General features: G+C 41.0%; 1 protein-coding gene across 1 annotated transcript; it reads right to left on the bottom strand.

Annotated features, from left to right (window-relative positions):
* Positions 1-1,239: 1,239 nt before the first annotated feature.
* Positions 1,240-13,816, bottom strand: LOC116038346 (NLR family CARD domain-containing protein 3-like). The gene is made up of 10 exons (XM_031282667.1): positions 13,728-13,816; positions 12,950-13,052; positions 9,802-9,927; positions 8,397-8,475; positions 7,567-7,795; positions 5,519-7,322; positions 5,238-5,411; positions 4,826-4,999; positions 4,393-4,439; positions 1,240-1,876 (listed from the first exon to the last, which is right to left on the bottom strand). The coding sequence occupies exons 4-10, from the start codon at positions 8,397-8,399 to the stop codon at positions 1,344-1,346; spliced, it is 2,964 nt and encodes a 987-aa protein (XP_031138527.1). The 5' UTR covers positions 8,400-8,475; positions 9,802-9,927; positions 12,950-13,052; positions 13,728-13,816; the 3' UTR covers positions 1,240-1,343.
* Between the last annotated feature and the right edge of the window lie 5,986 nt (positions 13,817-19,802).

Below are 19,802 nucleotides of genomic sequence, written 5' to 3'. Positions count from 1 at the left end.
ATAACTCAATGAGCCTTGGTTCTTCTTACATGAACATATAAGTTTATTACAACAAAATATAATATCAGAAAAGATGTTGATACAGTTGGTAACCATGGACAGTGATATACCAAACAGCTACAGTAACTTCACTCAGCTTTATACAGTGTATCTATCCCATATCATACAATCATGCATAATCACGGTACCAGGGAGGAGGCAAAATGATGTTGTGTAGCCTGCGGTCCAGACTGTTTATCATGGGAGTTGGGAACATGTAGAAGTCTTTTTCTTATCTTATCTTAACCTCCACACACCCAGAGCCTCCTTACATAAAGCTAACAAGTGTGAAGAACTCTGGGGCCTCTCAAAATACCAAACCATAACTATACAAAAAACATACATTTATTCATGTCTAATCATTTTCTACCACCGCTGATGATGTTAAATGTTTTAACATGCGGGTAAAGAGAGTCAAGTAATGACAGAAATGATTAAGGCGACTATATAAACAAAAGCTGGTCCTCAGGAGAAAAAGCAAAGATTTTAATAAAAGTATTTAGAAACATTAGAACATATGGTTAGTGTTTCAAAAAATTGCTTTAAATATGACAGTATAATTAAAAATTACCAAAAGTAGTTGTTTTTGAGATGTTACATATCACGTAGTCTATGTCGACGACCATTCATTTAGGGGATTGCTCTGGTGCAGCGGGAAGATCCGCCAAATGTCCCTCATCTTTTGCTTTGTTTGTGTTGGCATCCTAATCTCCGGTCGATTTATGAGGACTATGGTTAACTGCCGATCAGATCTCTGGGTAAATCCAGACAGCTAGCTAGACTATCTGTCCAATCTGAGTTTACTGTTGCAGAACTAAAACAACTTTTTAGTTCCACCAAAACAAGGTCCTTCCCGAGGCTATTTTGCAGAGGTACCATTATTGCGTCCAGCGCTTAGCGCCACCCATGACAACTGTGATTGGTTTAAAGAAATGCCAATAAACCAGAGCACTTTTTTCCCATCCCGGAATGCTGTGTGAACTAGCCAACTCAACGCAGCAGGCCTGGGTTCGACTCCAAGCTGCGGCCCTTTGCTGCATGTCATTTCCCCCCCCCCCTCCCCTTTCACGTCTTCTGCTGTCCTATCAAAATAAAGGCTGAAAATGCCCAAAAAATATCTTCAAAAAAAAAACAACTGTTGAAATGTTGATAATCAAAGATGAAATCAGACAAATAATGTTTTGTGTTTGAGTCAAAGACAGATCTGCTTCACAGTGCACAGTGTGTGTGATGGTGAACAGAGTGAACTTTGATTTCAGCAGCTGATCTTCAGTCAGCAGCATTTCTGTCCACAGGAGAGACTCTCAAACCTGCAGAGAACACAGAGACACTGAGGAACCAGAGGAGACCACAAACGCAGGATAAAGAGGCTTAGTGAATGTGGTGTTGAAGGTGTGGAGGTGGATCAGTGAGTCAGCGGAAACTCTGTAGAAGGACAGAGTGCCAGCAGGACAGTCCACATACACTCCGACTCTGTCAGAGACAGAGGAGGAGAGGCGTTTTCTTCTGTTATTGTGGCAGACAGAGAAACTGTCATCATCAGCGCACTTCAGACTCCAGGACTGCTCATTCCATCCAGGCAAACAGTTTTTACTGTTTCCTCTCCTTGTGATTCCTCTGTAAGTCACTGCTATATAAACTCTTCCTTCCCATTTGACCTCCCAGTAACAGCGACCAGTCAGACCATTTCTACACAGCAGCTGGGGAGGGAAGACAAATCTGTCTGGATGATCAGGATACGACTGATCCTCTCTCACATATGTCACCTTCCTGTTGTTGTCAGACAGTTGGAGGTTTCTGTGTACTGTGTTTGTGTCCACTTCCAGTTTACAGACATCTGATGGAGAGAACAAAACAAAACACAGCTGCAGGTTATCATCTGTTGAGTTATCAACAACTTTACTGACAATTCACCTGCTTCAGATGTTTTCACTCAGCCCATTCAATGGCCGTTACCAGTTTGATGGTTTCACTTTCCTTTAGTGTAGGCGCAAATTGACCAGAGGCCTGTACTACGAAGCGAGATTTGGCGTTAAAGAATTAACTTCAGGTTCAACCCAGGGTTTTCTGTACTACGAAGGTGGATCACTTGTGATCGGGTTCAATCGCCATGGTAACTTAGGCTGAACACCTAACCTGGTCAGGAGCAGGTTATGTTGGAGATTAGAGATCAACCAGTGTAAAAGCACCGCCTACCGACCAATCAATACTCGACTGATAACGGCGTCACCGTTCTTAGAAGATCAGCTGGAGCTCGGTGGGCGGAGAGAGAGAGGTGCGCTCATAAAAGTTAAAACATTTAGAGACCGACAACGATGTTAACATTCCCTGATGGGTATTTTTATGAAAGATATAGATTTTCACCGGAGGGAATTACGTATAGGCTATTTGTTGGCTTCTTGAGCCGTGTGTTGCCAATGCGCACATCGGTTTAAATTATGTTTTTATGTTTTTGTTTTTTTTCTCTCATGATCGCGTACCACTGCCAGGGTTGCAATTGAAATAAAAGCCTAAAGCAACGACAGTTTATGGAAAGCAAAAGTGTAATTATATATGGTCAGATCTTGTGCCTGACTGATGGGGAAGTGACCAGTTTAGTCTAATGTATTGTAGTGGGTGTACTGTACTGTATATTGGCCAGAATCTGCCTTTGTGGGAAGAGGGGGGCATATCATAGTGGGGGGTCTGGGTGTCCTCCCCCAGGGAAGTTTTACGCATCAACGACTTCTTCCTGCATTCCGATACTTTTATGCACCAATTTATGGTGAAATACCTCCATTGAGCCTATGTGAAGAAAAAAGCACAGATGACAATTCAAAATATATCAAACATATAATGGAAAGTTTGTTGTTAAGTGTCATTGGGCATTTTTAAGTGGGTATATGGAAATCCTGGAGCTTACTATCACGTAGACTACATCACTGGATATTGATAAGCTAAGCGTTGTGATTTACGCATAACAGCGTTGGCTTTTTTGCCAGCTTTCCTTCCTGCGTTTTGCCTGTAAAACCGTGTCTGTGTTCTTCATATTTATGTAGAATTATAGTTTGCTCTTCTTGTTTAAAATATGCAGCTCTGGTAGATGTTTGCGATTGGTCATGCTGCGTAAACACCGCCTCTTTTATGTGAATGTGCGCGCCGCTGGATTGGGAAACCCTGGGTTGATTGAACTAGTTGTTAACCAGCGTCGTGATACAGCTTATGTGGGACCGCGGTTGTTAGGTTAGGTGAAGCCGGGTAACTGAAAGAAATCCAGGACATGTTGATCTCGCTTCGTAGTACAGGCCTCTGGTTAGGTTTAGAAAAAGATCATGCTTGGGCGTAAATATTGGTTTCACATGGGAGTTGACCCCGGTCTCCTGGGTGAAAGCCCTTTCATGGGAACGGCATTTCTGGCAGAGAGTTTCATTATTTCGGTAATTCAGAAAAAACAAGCAGAATCTTTTTTTTTCGATGAAAACCTTTCACAGAAAAGTTAGAAGTTAGCTTGACCGCAACTAATGGACCGCAGTCTGAACTGATGTCATAAAGTAAGTCAAACTTTTATGTGTGTTTGTGGTCCTATTGTGTGCATGGCTTTATCGAGTTAACCTCTCCTACCAAACACTGTTTAAATTGTTCACCTGGCTAGGCTTAGCTTCAGAAGATTACAAATATTAGCAATGCTAACTATTGTAACGTTCTCTAACAAATTGAGTATTCGTGGTATTTGTATGAATGTGTCGTACATCTGGTCCCAGGTCTCCCATTTAGGGAGGTACTAGAAGGTAAATCCACCTCAAATCGCTTTAGATAGATAGATAGACAGATAGATAGATAGTTAACTTGATTTATCCCCGCAGGGAAATTAAGGTGTCTTTGCAGCCAGGTACTTAAATACAACATAAAACACTATTATTAATACAGTACAATACATTAAAATACAATACAGTACAGTCGCGATACAATACAAATGCAGAAAAGGAGGGATACAAATACAACTACAGTGGGACTGCATAATAAATAAGGTGCAGAGAGTATATAAGGCAAATATATATTTATTCAACTTCTGTAACATCTTTATGACAATAATTGTTGTGTTGTGTTTATGAATTGTAGGTATTTGAACACATCCGGAAAAGAAGTAGAAGCAGAAGAGTAGAAACACAACTTATATCTGTCACACTTGTCAAAAAGCTAGAAGTTAGCTTTCTGTTGGCTCAACTGTTAATGAAATGTACTCTATTTATTAGTTATGTTGGATCAATGTGTTCAGTTTGTTGTATTTGTGGGTTTTAAATTGATTGATTGAATTCTAATGTTTCCAGCCACAAAAACAAGCTAAATACAGATCGAAACTTAAAACACACTTACATTTCCTCACACCAGGTTTCAGTCTCAGCAGTCCACCATGGTCCACCCTGGAGGAAGAAACAAAGTCAGAATCAACTTCATGCAGCTTCACTCATACCCTCCATTTAACATGAACCAGAGTTAGTCAGAGGCTGCGCTTCATTACTCATTATTCATTAGTTTCACTTGCCCTCGTTCGCGCATGTATTTTCTTGCACTCAATGCATAACTGCAATGCATTGTTGGTTATATATACCTCTGGAGTGACCATTGTTGTTCACTCCCTCAGCCCTCTGAGGGTCGATTAGCAAGTTTACTTAAGTTTTTCAGACACATGGAACGACACTTATGATGGCAACGGGGGTTCAAGTGAACAAAGGCATGTTGACAAACTAATGGGACACAGACAGAGAAACTGTGTGAGAGCTGCTGTTGTCCGTCCATCTGTCCATACCTGAGAGTGTCCAGCCTCCAATGTTCATCCTTCATTCCAGCACACAGCAGTTTCTCTCCCAAGTCTTCTGGATGATTGTAGCTCAGGTCCAGCTCTCTCAGATGGGAGGGGTTGGAGCTTAGAGCTGAGGCCAGAGAAACACAGCCTTCCTGTGTGATCATACAGCCTGATAGACTGAAAAAACATAAATGTAAGACATTCACATTACTCCACAGTTTAAAAAATAGCTAAAAGATACGTGCACCCAGAAAACACACACACACACACACACACACACACACACACACACACACACACATACACACACACACACACACACACACACACACACACACACACACACCATTTTTCATTTTTGCTATCAGAGCTCAATGGGTCATCATTTTACAAACACAAACAGCTGTACACTAACCTGAGAGTTCTCAGTCTGCAGTATGGACTCTTTAGTCCAGCAGACACCAGCTTCACTCCTGAATCCTGCAGGTTGTTGTTACTCAGGTCCAGCTGTCTCAGACGAGAGGACTTGGACCTGAGAACTGAGGACAGAGCTTCACAACTTCTCTCTGAGAGGTTACAGCCACTCAGTCTGAAGAGGAATCAGCAAAACACAAGAAAACAATTACAATCAATGGCTGTTTTTCTCTGAATGAAGAAAAACTATATTAAATCTTAGATTGGTATGTGTGCACATACAGAGCTTTTTTGGATGCTTTGACCACTGGCAGCAGCCTTAGAAGAGCCTCCTCTGAAGCAGAGTACTTCTTCAGGTCAAACACCTCCAGATCTTTTTCTGATGATAGTAAGACGAAGACCAGAGCTGACCACTGAGCAGGAGACAGTTTATCTGTGGAGAGACTTCCTGAACTCAGGTACTGCTGGATGTCCTCCACAAGAGAATTATCATTCAGTTCATCCAGACAGTGGAACAGATTGATGCTTTTCTCAGCAGACAAATTCTCACTGATCTTCTTCTTGATGTACACAGCTGTTTCCTGACGGATGTGTGAGCTACTTCCTGTTTGTGTCAGCAGGCCTTGAAGGAGAGTCTGATTGGACTCTCGTGAAAGACCCAGGAGGAAGCGAAGGAACAAGTCCAGGTGTCCATTTGGACTCTGTAAGGCCTTGTCCACAGCACTCTGGTAGAGATGTGTTGGTTTGGGTGTGTTTATAAGTTGAAACCGCAACCAGGTGGTTGTTTGTTCTTCTGACAGCAGATTAACACCAGAGTTGATGAATGTCAGATGGACATGAAGAGCAGCCAGAAACTCCTGAACACTCAGATGGACGAAGCAGAACACCTTGTCCTGGTACACTCCTCTCTCCTCTTTAAAGATCTGTGTGAACACTTCTGAGTACACTGAGGCCTCTCTGATATCGATGCCACACTCTGTTAAGTCGGATTCATAGAATATCAGGTTGCCTTTCTGCAGCTGTTCAAAAGCCAGTTTTCCCAGGGACAAAATCATCTTCTTGCTCTCTGGACTCCAGTGTGGATCTGTCTCAGCTCCTCCATCGTACTTTATGTTCTTCAGTTTGGACTGAACCACCAGGAAGCAGATGTACATCTCAGTCAGGGTCTTCGGCAGCTCTCCCCCCTGTCTGGTTTTCAACTCATCCTCCAGAACTGTAGCAGCGATGGAGCAGAAGACTGGGATGTGGCACATGATGTAGAGGCTTTGTGATGTTTTGATATGGGAGATGATTCTGCTGGCCTGTTCCTCATTTCCGCATCTCTTCCTGAAGAACTCTTCCTCCTGTGGGTCAGTGAACCCTCTCACCTCTGTCACCATGTCAACACACTCAGGAGGGATCCGATTGGCTACTGCAGGTCTTGTGGTTATCCAGAGGCGAGCAGAGGGAAGCAGTTTCCCAGTGATGAGGTTTGTCAGCAGCACATCCACTGAGGCGGGCTTTGTAACATCAGTCAGGATCTCATTGTTGTGGAAGTCCAGAGGAAGCCTACACTCATCCAGACCGTCAAAGATGAACACAACCTGGAACTCTTCAAACCTGCAGATTCCTGCTTCTTTGGTTTCAGTAAAGAAGAGATGAACAAGTTCCACCAAGCTGTACTTTTTCTCTTTCAGCACATTCAGATCTCTGAAAGTGAATGGAAATGTGAACTGGATGTCCTGGTTGGCTTTGCCTTCAGCCCAGTCTAGAGTGAACTTCTGTGTTAAGACTGTTTTCCCAATGCCAGCCACACCCTTTGTTATCACTGTTCTGATTGGTTCATCTCTTCCAGGTGAGGGTTTAAATATGTCTTCTTGTCTGATTGCTGTTTCTTGTCCGTCTTCTTTCCTGGATGCTGTTTCAATCTGTTTGAACTCGTGTTCATCCTTGTCCTCTGCAGTCCCTCCCTCTGGGCTGTCGATCTCTGTGTAGATCTGATTCACAAGGGTTGGGTTTCCTGCTTTGGCAATTTCTTCGAACACACACTGGAACTTCTCCTTTAAATTAGACTTGAGTTCATGTTGGCACACTGTAGCATGAGTCCCTGAATAAAACAACAACAAATGAAATCAGTAAGTGGATCCTGAAAATCTGAGAATCTAAACCTTTAAGTGTGACTGTACAGTTTTTCCTCCATCAGTTTCATTTAGCTCAACAGTGGCAAACAGCCTCTAATCTGATGCAGATTTGTGCAGCATATTAACATCAGAGTTTGGAACCAGAAAACTTCTCCCATGGTTCCTCCATTTCCCCTTTTCATCATGTTAAATCTGATCAAATCCTCTTACTGCTCTGCAGACAGTCAGCCAGCTCCTCCTGTTTCATTCTCCTCAGGAAGTGCAGTGCGATCTTAAGAAATGCCTCTCTGCTGCTCCTTCTCTGCTCTCTATCGTCACTGTCCAACACCTCCTCACCCTCCTTTTGAATCTCTAAGCATTCTGGGTAATGTGGATTCAGAACCCTCTGGACTCTCTTCAGCTCATTCTTCACAAAAGTGACGATGTTCTCATCCAACAGCTGGAACAGAAGGATAAACTGAACATTTAATTTAAAGAACACAACTTGTGATTCAGTCAGTCTGAAAGCCTGCTGGTCTAAACAAAGCAGCATTGCTACTGTTAGGAGCTGAATGGTAGTTTACGTTTTTAGTTGATTCTTTTCTTCTTAAAAACAAACTTCAAAAGACAAAGGATTTATTCAAATAAGTCCAATAATTTATTTATTAACAATAAAAATGATTAACAAAAGCAAACAATCAATTTCCCTAATGGGAATAACTAAAGTGAACCTATCTCTAGTCACCATCAACGTAAGAGCGGCTTTCCAACGCTGAAGCATGAGCTAGCTAGCTAACTAGCCAGCCACTAAATTATTAATATTTAACAACTTCATGTTTCCTCCACACACTCTTGTCACAGTGCAGTAAAGCACATTGCTATCGGCAAATGAGCCTGGCGGAATTAGCAAGTTAGCTAATTAGCCAGCCACCTGCTAGTTAGCTCCACCTGGGACCAAGTTTAAGTGAAAATAGATTCTCATTTTAAAACTTTGTCCTAAACCATAACTTTGAATTAATCACCAAACACTAATATGATCTGTAGTTTGTACATGTACACACCATAAATATGGAGTCCAGGTCTGTTTGATGCTGCTAGGCAGACTGACCACCGAGGCCCTCTGAACTCTCCTGCTGAACTCTGTGGAGAAAATATTAAGTTTAGGGACATTTCATGAGTCAAATCACAGAGGATGACAGAATGACAGGGCAACTGGAGCTCAGAAGGCACAAGGCAGCTGAGACAGCAGATGGATCCAGCAGTTGAAATAACGTATTATGTGGACAAGAATTAATCTAGATCCCTGGTACTGCATAATGTATGAGTGGATTAAATTATGATTCTCTATAGATGGCACCCCAAAGCCATGTATTTCTGAGAAACCAGTAAAAATCTTTGACTGCAGTCTTTCAAATACATCGTATGTCCAGTCTACTATCAAGAGACTTGAGGCCCAGTTCACTAGTTTAAGGCCTGAATGTACTAACATGGCAACGTGTCTTGGGTCCTCTGACTTTATTTGGCTTACAAGGTACCACAGACAACTGTGGAGTTGATGGAGAGGAAGATCTGCAGCTATCTCCACATAGCTTCAGCAGCATAGCTCTTCAATGGAAGGAGGAACATACTTCAGCTTCCCATGAGCAGCCTTAACAAAGAGTCTATGGACTTCCACACGTGAGGTTCTACAGTACCAGGACTCCAGTGTCAGCCACAGGCATAGATGTTCAATCAGAGAAGAGTTGGAGAGCCCAAAAAGAGAGTCCTCTTAGTCTAAGGAGATTTGGTCAGACATTGATAAGATAGTAAGTAGAGGGCAGCAGGCAATGTGGACCAGGTAAGAGAGTGTGCTGAAGGTGATGCTACTGTGGTTCTACATCTGACAGGCAGAACCCTAGAACAATAAGTTCATGATCCAGGCTGTATGTTTGGATCCAACCTCCACGATTGGGACAAGAGTGAGACACCTACGTGTCCTCTTTTCCCTGGTTGAGGAACCTTGGAGAATATCCTAAGCAGCTGCATTTATATTGAAACATATACAAGAAGTATCAGCAGTAGCTTTGAACATTAACTTTATCTCACTCAGAAAAGTGTAATAAAATCAGCATCGGTGCTGATACCTTAATCTGTTTGCCGAGTTTTATTTAATCCTGAGATCCATATTATCAGCTTTGAACCAGCAGGTTCCATCTTTGAAGTTAAGTTGCCAAAAACGACACATTCAAGTTAGCTGCTGCTGATTATCAGTTGGGACTTATTCAGAACACACATATTGATAGAGTTTACCATGTTGTGCCTAATTTTCCTAAATTATTTGACAGGTAACTGTAACCTGTACACTGGGATGTCACTGTTGAGACAATATATTGTTGAGTCCTACAACAAGCTATGAAGCTCTGGACCAAGACCAAGATTCTTCGTCTCAGGACAGTCAGATAGTAAACTTCAGTTTTAAATTCTTACCTTCCATCAGGAGGTGGTCTATTAAATTCCTCAAAGCGACCCATAGACCCGTCACTATCTATGGGCACACAGCTGGATCTAGATCCTAATCCAGGTCCAGGAGAGTCTAGTCTCTGCTGATGCATTCTGTTACAAACAAACAATTGACTGATGAAAAGCAGTTTAACATAAAAAAAAGCTTTTGACCAGATTCATTAATACATTTGCTGTGTTTATCATTATAGCAATATTAGTAATACTTACTACGTAATACTTATTTTGAGAATATTTTGCTCACAATGTCACTTTGTATCATCATGAGACTGATGACATCAGACTCAAAGTGACAAAATCAAAAAAGACTTGTAACTCAACTTTGACTTTAACACCAATGACTAGTGTTTTCACTTGGACCTTTTGATCAGGAATGAGTGACTTGATATCCTCCCAAAGCCCAAAGAATAATAATTATCTTATAAGAAAGTGTGCAGCTAATCAACTCTTTATTTTTTTAAAAAAAATTAATGGATTGGACGCTCAGCCATTCTAAGGAAGGTGTGTTTGGCAGTTCAAACCAGTACGTTATCACATTCTGACAATACATAACATAAACATTCAGGTAAAGCTGATTTTTAATTCTATTTTTTTGTGGTGTAAATTGCAAATTTCTTAGGTGGATAATTGCATCAGCTGTTGCTAATTTACATTAAAGGTGCTCTAAGCGATGTTGGGTGATGTCACTTCTTGTTGACATTCGAAGTATTTTCAAACAAAACGGAGGTGTCACGTCTCGTCCAGTGTCAAGTTTCTGTGTTTAGTTGGTTTCATGTTTTCTGTTTTTCCATTTCCTGTTTTATTTTGTAGTCTCTCTGTTCTCTTATGTGTTTTCTTGTTTTACTTCCTGCTCCACCCTGATGTCTTTCACCTGTTCCCCAGCCTTGTGTCACCTGTCCCTTGTTACCTCGTTATCCTGTGTATTTAGTCTCTGTGTTTTTCTTAGTTTGTTGTCGGATTATTGTTTCTGTGTGTCGGTTATTTCAGTCGTGTTCTGTGCTGTCTTGTCTTTGGATTTATTCGTCTCGGGTTCCCTGTGGTTTTGTTTCCTGCCTGGATTACTTTTGTTGTTAGTTTTGCCTGCCTACCTCTGGACACCTTTTGTTATAGTTTTGTTAAATAAATCCTCTACTCTGAATTTATGGGTCCTAGCCTTGTTTTCTCGTGACAGGAGGCTAGCTCGCCCCTCCCTCCTCCTCATCCCGTCCCCTCCCTCTCCCTTCCGCGCACTAACCCCCACCCCCAAATCCTTCTTGTTGCTTATTTGCTGGAACACTGTTTGTTATGTTTCGTGGTGCAGGTTGGCGCAGTTTGTTTTTGTTGCTGTTTGTGGAGCCTGGGCTGTCTACAGAGACCGCTTTTTTTAACAGTGTGTTCAGGGGACAGGCAGCTAGCGGATAGTGAGGAGATGTTTGCTGTATGTCACAAAAATGTTGTAGCCTAAACAACGCGTGACATCGCTTAGAGCACCTTTAATTGAGTCAGTTGTTTTCCAAAAGACCAGAGGCCTGTACTACGAATCAAGATCAACATGCCCTGGATTTCTTTCAGTTATCCGGCTTCACTAACCCTAACAACCACAGTCCTGCATAAGCTGTATCACGACGCTGGTTATCAACTAGTTCAATCAACTCAGGGTTTCCCAATCCAGCGGCGTGCGCGTTCACATAAAAGAGGCGGTGTTTGCACAGCACGACCAATCGCAAACATCTACCAGAGCCGCATATTTTACATAAGAAGAGGAAATAATAATTCTACATAAATATGAATAACACAGACACGTTTTTTTGCAGGCAAAACGCAATACAGTTGCTGCTTCCTAAAACAGGAGGAAAGCTGGCAAAAAAATAGCCGACGCTGTAAATGCGTAAATCACAACGCTTATCAATATCACTTCCCCATCAGTCAGGACCAAGATCTGACCATAATTACACTTGTGCACTTTCCATAAACTGCTGTTACTTTAGCCTATTATTTCAGTTGCAACCCGGGCAATGGGAAGCCATCGTGAGAGCAAATAAAATATATAAAAACATAATTCAAACTGATGTGCGCATTGGCAACACACGGCTCAAGAAGCCGAGCCGATATGTAATTCCCTCCCATTACAATCTATGTATTTCATAAACACATCAGGGAATGCTAACGGGGTTGTCGGTCTCTAAATGTTTTAACTTTTATGTGCGCACCCCTTTCTCCCCCTCTCCCTCTCCCTCTCTCTCTCTCTGCGCACCGATGTCCGCCTGATCTTCTAAAAACGGTGACGCCGTTATCAACCGAGTATTGATTGGTCAGTAGGCGGTGCTTTTACACCGATTGAGCTCTAATCTCCAACATAACCTGCTCCCGACCAGGTTAGGTGTTCAGCATAAGTTACCACGGTGATTGAACCCGGTAACAAGTGATCCACCTTCGTGATACAGAAAACTCTGGGTTGAACCTGAAGTTAGCTCGTTAATGCCAAATCTTGCTTCGTAGTACAGGCCTCTGAATTCAACTTTGACTAGGTTGTCTGTTTATTGTTCTCTCTCTCTGTCTGTACTCGGCCAAAGATAATTTGTGAAGTAAAAGAAGAAATCACTCTGTAACATTAATCTTATATCACAAGTGGATGGTGTGTTTTCAGTCTTCTATAGTGAACATTTCTATCTGCTTGAGTTTCAAATGTCAGAATCTCCCAGTTAAACTTTCAATCATATCAACAATAACATTTGAAGCTGATCAACTTCAAATATCTGAATCAGGACCTCTAGTATTGAAGCAAGAAGAGCAAGTGAACAATAAAGTGTAAGTAGTTACAGGTGTGTGTCAGATACATATTTAATCAGAATGTCACCGGCTTCTCATCTCTTTATCAGGTTGTATTTAACTTGCAATCAAACTTAAAATTTTAGTGCTCATGCCTTCTCAGCCAACAAAAAGTTTTTAATCATTTTGAACTTAAATACAAATGTTCATCACCGAAGATAAATGTTGACTAATAGGCCAACAGTTAATATTGCATAGTAGTTCAGTGGCCGATGTGACATTGAGAGTGAATAATGAATGATGGTATTGTGATTTGAGTGTGTGAGCTCTGACATGGAGAAGAGTCCTGACAGTCAATGATTCTCACCCCTGAGCTTTGGTGTGGCTGTCATGTTCCCCACACAGAGTGGTTTTAGAGGCAGGGACACCCTCCTCTCTGTCCTCACACGGATTCATAGCAGAGTCCATACCTGCTGGGAGAGATGCACTCTGTCACAACAAAAACAACAACACTGACTATGTTTACATGCAAGAAATATTCTACATTCGGAATAAGGCCTAATAACTTACATTACTCAGGCCTACATAACATACTATAGGCTACGTTACATAGCCTAACTTACATTGCTGAGAGGCAGATCTCCCCTTTTTGCAACTCTTTTTTTAGGTAAAGCATTAGTTGTCTGAAACCCACTGAGATTTGTGTAATATAAAATCAAATAAAAGTGTACGTGAAATTGCAATAAAGGGAAATTTTACTAAGTCTTTCACATTAAGAACACATTGAACCAGGTCCAGATAAAAATCACTATACCCTATACCTGGACTAACTAGACTCAAATCTGGACTAGGCTACATTATGAGGCTAAAGGTGTTACAACACGAGTTTAGAGATCAGCTGAGAGTCATTAAACACTGAAAATTGTCACTTAAACAAAAGTTTAACATGGAGGAAACATATTTGCGCCACAACAACGGGACTGACAAACCGAAAGTAAAAATGTTGCTGAACACGGTGGCCAACAGCTAACTGTTAGCACAGAGCTAATAGTTACTCTTTAACAAACAGTTTTTTTTTTTTTTACAGTTTGATGAAACTAACATGAGCTGAGAGTTATTGAACACTGAAGAGAAGTGCCACTTACCAAAAGTGTAACACGGAGGAAAAATCTACGCCACAACCAGAAGTGAAAGTAAAAAAAAGTTAGGATGACACCAGAGAGAGAGAGAGAGAGAGAGAGAGAGAGAGAGAGAGAGAGAGAGAGAGAGTTTCAACAGTTTAAATCACAAGTTAAATATAGAAAACAATACAAAAGTAGGCCTATAACATTTGTTTTGCATATCTTTTTAGTATTTTATTTCTGTGTGCACAGGGCAGGTCATCTCCCACCACTATTCAAGGTCTGAAATCATGAGAGGACTTTAAAGGAAAGGTTCACCCTCATGTAGCCTACTCCTTTCAAAGGTTGTTTTGTCAATATCTATAAAGAACACAACGACACTGCTCTCCTATGCAGTCTAAGATGGTGTGTCAGCCATACATTTTGTACATATTTACATATTGATAATATGATTACCATTGGGGAAAGTTGCAAGTTTCAAACACGAAGAGACAAGAAAATGAATCATCATCTGTTCAATCAAAACTATGATACATGGGTTCTGAAGCATGTTGGACATGATACTGTCCTATCATATTGGATAAAATAAAGATAATTAAGTCCATTGAAGTCGTGACAAGGCTACATATCAAGTTAGGCATCATTCCTGCAGTGGAAAAGGCCTAAATGTGTCTGGAAATCAAAACGGTTTTAGTCCTACTGTAATAAAACCACAAGGCTGCCTGTTTGCAGTTCCTCAAATTGCCTGTAGAGTGCATTCACACACCACATTATCTATGTACTAATGATCACCCAGTCTACAAACATGGGTAACAGTTTCATCTACAGCTTTAGAAACAATGTTTACAAGGAAATCTTCATTCCACTAAAGATCAGAGCTCTATCAAAATAAAAAAGCCCACATACTGTATATTCACATCAATTAAAAATACATTAACTAGCCAATTTCTACATACCTTTACAGTTTAAAAGCATGAAACCTTTTACTATCTATTTACATATAATACATGATACTTGACACCACAAATGGCTAAATTTCTCCTGTCTGCAAAAGTAATGAAACATCTTTCTTTGGCATTGGCACATTTCACAATCCTTTCTAATTGCAGTATGAACAGTGTAGCATGTCCACAGGTCACATCAAAAAACATTGAATGTCACTTGTTGACAATGTGGCCTTTATGACTCCATGTTCAACTACTTTGATGACAACAGTGGAGAAAAATGTGAAGCCTTGGCATATACTGCACAGACTGTCACTGAGACAAATATAATCTACTCGTCCACAGCATAGAACAACGCTTACAATACTTACTTAGACGAACAACTCAGAGCATTTCATCCATCTTTACATTTTTTTTTGGCATATGAAGAAAAAAATGTCTTTTAAGGCAAAACAAAGTCAGCAATGCTCCTCTTTCAGTGACATACTGCACATTGAACAGTGCACAGTGTCAATATTCTCATGAGTATGACTTCTTCTAGGAAAAGTGACAGATCACCAGGGCAACTGGGCTATTTGAATTCAGATGGCATAGTGTTCTAATTATGCAGACTCAATGACAGTAACTTATCCAAATCCTCCGAGGTGTTAAACAAAGCTGACTCTACAAGTTTATAGTGTGTGTGCGTGTGTGTGTGTGTGTGTGTGTGTGTGTGTGTGTGTGTGTGTGTGTGTATGCGTGTGTGCGCATTTGATGTGATTAATCAATTAGCATCTTTCTGCATAGAGACACATTTCACAGCGTACAGGATGTGCAAAGATCTATGTGCTGATTTTTGCACAGCGGCTCTTTAACTAAGAAATGAATACACACTCCCGATTGCTTCCAAAGGCTCCAACAGCGATCCACTCTTCACATGTAACTGAATTAGTGCAATCTGTTGAGCAGTGCTCTGGCCCAAGAGGTTAGGGCAAGAGGAGGCCCGCTGTTTACCTTTGGTCTGAATGATCGAGAAAAGGTCAAAGAGAACCACAAGAAAAATAAAGTTTACGAATACAAGGACATCTGGATTCAGAAGAGGCTTTCTCCCAGAACAGAGGTGCGCAATATTTCTGGTCTGATAAGCATGTGACATCCTTTGCACAGCATGCAGCCAGGCCAGAATAACAATGGGAGCTGGAGCGACACTAAGCTATTAATAGAGAGACTAGCTGAGGACGAAATAAGGAGTTGGGTATCGCCTGCTCTGAGGACCGCCAGAGGGCACTGGGAGCCTGGAATGAAACATGATGAAGACCCCGCTCCCCCTCCTCTGCCAGTCTACTACCACTCAGACTGCCCAAAGCCACTGGGTGTCAAAGTTTGACGAATGGCTGAATGCAGTCTGAAATCAATATAGCAGAAATGATGCTAAGTGAGTGGGGCAAATAGGCGCAATTAAATTCAATGTACCCATTTCTTTTTCAGCAAGTTTTGACTTGCTGTCTCCCCCTTCACCTGTGGAAATGTGGACCTTTTCAATGATCTTCAGACCCTTTTAAACTATTAAAAAATCTTTCCCGACTCCATCAGGGCACAGTCTGTAGGACAACCTTTAAAAGGGCAAAACACCTGCAGGAGGGCTTCCATCATACACAGAATCATAGCCTGCTGATATTTCACTCTGTTCTTTTATTGCCAGTCCTCGTCTCTGTTGCTAAAATTCAAATAGACATGTAGTTCATTTGCAATTCAGACCATGTACCGGTATGTCAAAGTTGCCTTAAAACAAGACAGCCAAATAAACTCTTAAGTCAAGACATTTCATGGAATTGTTCCATTTTCAAAACATAAAAATATTTGTGCACCCTAGTACTTCAGTGGATAGTTATAAAATGTGTATGCCCCAGCTCACATAAAACACTACGAGGGCTCAAATTTATAATTCATGAGAAATAGGTATTTGTGTGTTCTTAGCATACTCACACTGCTGTTCAGGTTCATAAATACTGACTGATTCAAGACCTCGAATAGTACATCTGAATTCCATTTTAAGGTGGACTTCCCCTGCTGACAGAACAGAGAGAAAAAACGATTTTAGACAGTTTGAGCCCTTAAGGTCTTTATTAAAGAGGCCCAAAAGAAATATTTAATAGGTTTTAATTTAAGCTCTTGAGACTTGAGAGATAAAAACATTTTCACCCTTACACTTCCCGGCACATAAAACATGGAGAAGCCGCTATTTTTTTACCGAGACTAAATACTCAGTTTAAGACAAACGTGCACCACCAAATGGAGAGGAATTTTTTAGGGCATGAGATAAGAAAAATCTCTCAGCTTTGGCAGGTTATTCAGAGAGGGCAGACCTTGGCATACTAACAGCCTGAACGCTGGCAGAACAGTCTCTCTGATATGTCATGTCTGATTCTTAATGAGTCAAGGTAAAATGTTTGCTCTGAGACAGGGGCAAGAGAGCTGATGAAATCTACCACTCTGCCTTCCGAAGCAATTACCTCAAAATAAACGTTAACCACCACACAACGTTTCAAATAATGTCTAACAGCTCAAATGTAACATTGCATAAAATTCACAGAAATTCCTGGAATATTTCTGAATTCAAAGGAGCATCCCAAAAAGTTCAAGGGGGACATTCCAGCATTGCCAGGCCAGAACATTAAACATGCTTATATTAGCCTTTCCTCTGTGAAATTAGGTAAAGTAATGAAGGCATTTAAAAAAAGAAGCTTGCGAGTGCAATCTGTTGGTCTGCCTCCTAAAGAGCCGAGGTGTCCTTATTTCTATTTTATTTTCAATCCATTCATTAACAGGCCCCATTTGATGGAGACAAAAACAACCTATTACTGTGCAAATAATGTCAGTTGTGGTGACCCTCCCTTTGATGCCTGATTTGTCTTCGTGTTCTGGCCTACATGTTCCTTTGTCTTGCCTCCCGTTCCATTAAGTGCCGGCCTGGCTTCCTGGCCTTGGCTACTGCCGCTGGAGTCTCGTCCTGGCTTATTTACATTATATTACACCCTATTTGAATAAGGTCCTGCTGAGAGATGAGTAGAGACATAGACAGACGCCAGACACACACAGTGCAGAGCGAAGCAGAGCAGGATCTCACAGGATCACTGGTCTCTTTCCTCACCCTTGCATTCATGTATGGTCACCATAAAAAACATTACTTGTAGCAAATGTGTACATGGTAAAACAATGAAGAGCTTTGGGGAATTGTTGAAATGCAAAAAAAATTCAGATGCAGAGGGGAAAAAACACTTTTACTGGAAATAGGGTCAAATGTAGGATCCTATACACAATGAGACTGAATACTGTAGGGCCAGTCATGGTCATGTCAAAAAGCTTAAAACTGATTTAATCAATATTTTTATATTAACATTAGATCAAAATGACTATGTATAACGTGAAAGTACTGCAGCACTGAAAATTATTACCTGACCTACCTTACCTGACCTGTTTTTAGGTTAAAGTTTTGGAGCCCGCAGATTTAATGCATACGTTTTCATTAAGAAAGCCCAGCACCAAACGTCAAACAGACAAAGTTAGTGACTAGCTGATGAACATAGTGGAATATTTAGCCGCTAAAGGGTCAGATATTTACCTAAGGAGTTGGTAGAGGCCAAAAATGTGAGAGAATGTCTTTGACTTTGCCAGATTGCCAGAAACATGCCCTGTGTCGCCCTGTGTCTACTGGATGTGTAAATATGCAATTGTTGGCTTCCCCCAAGTTCCCCATATCAACTCAACAGGTGATAATATGTCAGTGGTGTGTTTACAGCTTGTTTCCGCTGCCCCAAGTAGCCAGAAAAAACAGTTATTCTTTAATGAAGAGTTAGAGCTCTTGCATTGTCCAGGTAGAGGATAAATCTACATTTATCTGCAAAAATGGTCAGTCACAATACAGGAGCAAGAATAAGGATAGAACTAAACACTTGACTGTGCCTCTCTGCTTTACTAGAGGTAATTATTCCAATGGCCAAATTGTTAATTAGTTTGATTAATTACTAAAGGTGTGTGTTTGGAGCTGGAGGGGGGTTGATTGTGTTATTGTCTGGCTAAAGACCAGAGAGAGAGAGAGAGAGAAGTACTGAAAACAGAGCCGGTCACTGTGAGTTGGTTGATCAGGTTCACTACACGCTAGCCACCCTTAAGCCATCAAAGCAATGGAAAGCAATTAAGATAATGATTTGAATGACAAAAACACAAAGCTACCTGTCTGGTATACAGTACAATTTACACCACATTTGCCTTTCGGGCCATTCCAAACAGAGGCAGAGCGAAACAAAGAACAGAAAATGAGAGTTGCTCTGGGAAAACAAATTAATTAAAATAAAAAAAGGATAGACAAGGTTCCTGTGAAACTCATTTATGCAAACACAGCTACACATGTACACCCACACTCACCCACACATTGTCCTCATTATGGCAAAATAGTGAAGAGCTTTTGAAGGCGTACACATTGAATCTAAGGAAAGAATTTTCACAATCTATTAGCATATCAGAGTCAAGTCTTCACTGATGTGGAATGAAAACGAAGAGAAGTGGAGAAGAGGGAGATGCAGAACTAAATTCACACTGACTGAAGAACATACACACTTCACATAGTCTGTGCATAAACACCAAACTAACTCAGCCTTCGACTGAATTGGGAGTGATTCGACCAATGAGTTTTGATGGGACGATTCTCTCCCTGTTCATTATCCAATAAGGCCTGGGATTTGTGGCTGAACACAGGTCATCATCCTGAATCAGAAAATTACCATTTCAATTACCGTGTCAGCGGAGGCAGCTGATGGCTGCAGTATACATTCATCAGCTGCCTTTCTTCTCAACCCCACATTTATACACAGTAAGCTGAGGATCATGGGAAGGGATTAGGGGAGAAATGACATGGATAATGAATAACTATTACCTGAAGGAAAAAAAAGCCCTTTCTGTTCTTCTCCAAGACACTGACAACAATTTAATTTTAGGGCCAGAAATCAGAATATATTTACTCATAAAATCTGACAACAGTAATCACTTTGAATAAATGCATACATATGTGATGGTATATGGTGATGATACGGATAATAATAATGGTGATGATACGGATAATAATTATATCAGACAACAGAAACATATGTGTAATAGTTGATTCCAAAACAAAGCCTGA

This window comes from Sander lucioperca, chromosome 7 (genome assembly GCF_008315115.2).
Source record: "Sander lucioperca isolate FBNREF2018 chromosome 7, SLUC_FBN_1.2, whole genome shotgun sequence".
NCBI lineage: Eukaryota > Metazoa > Chordata > Actinopteri > Perciformes > Percidae > Sander > Sander lucioperca.
The sequence above is the reverse complement of the archived record's forward strand: the minus strand, read 5'-3'. Positions and strand labels throughout refer to the sequence as shown.

Bases quoted from the DNA above. Each gene is read 5' to 3' on its own strand.
- LOC116038346 (XM_031282667.1), bottom strand. The intron at 7,323-7,566 runs GTAAGAGGATTT...TGTTTTATTCAG, and splicing joins GGCTGACTGTCTGCAGAGCA to GGACTCATGCTACAGTGTGC. The intron at 4,440-4,825 runs GTATGGACAGAT...TTCTTCCTCCAG, and splicing joins TGGAGGCTGGACACTCTCAG to GGTGGACCATGGTGGACTGC.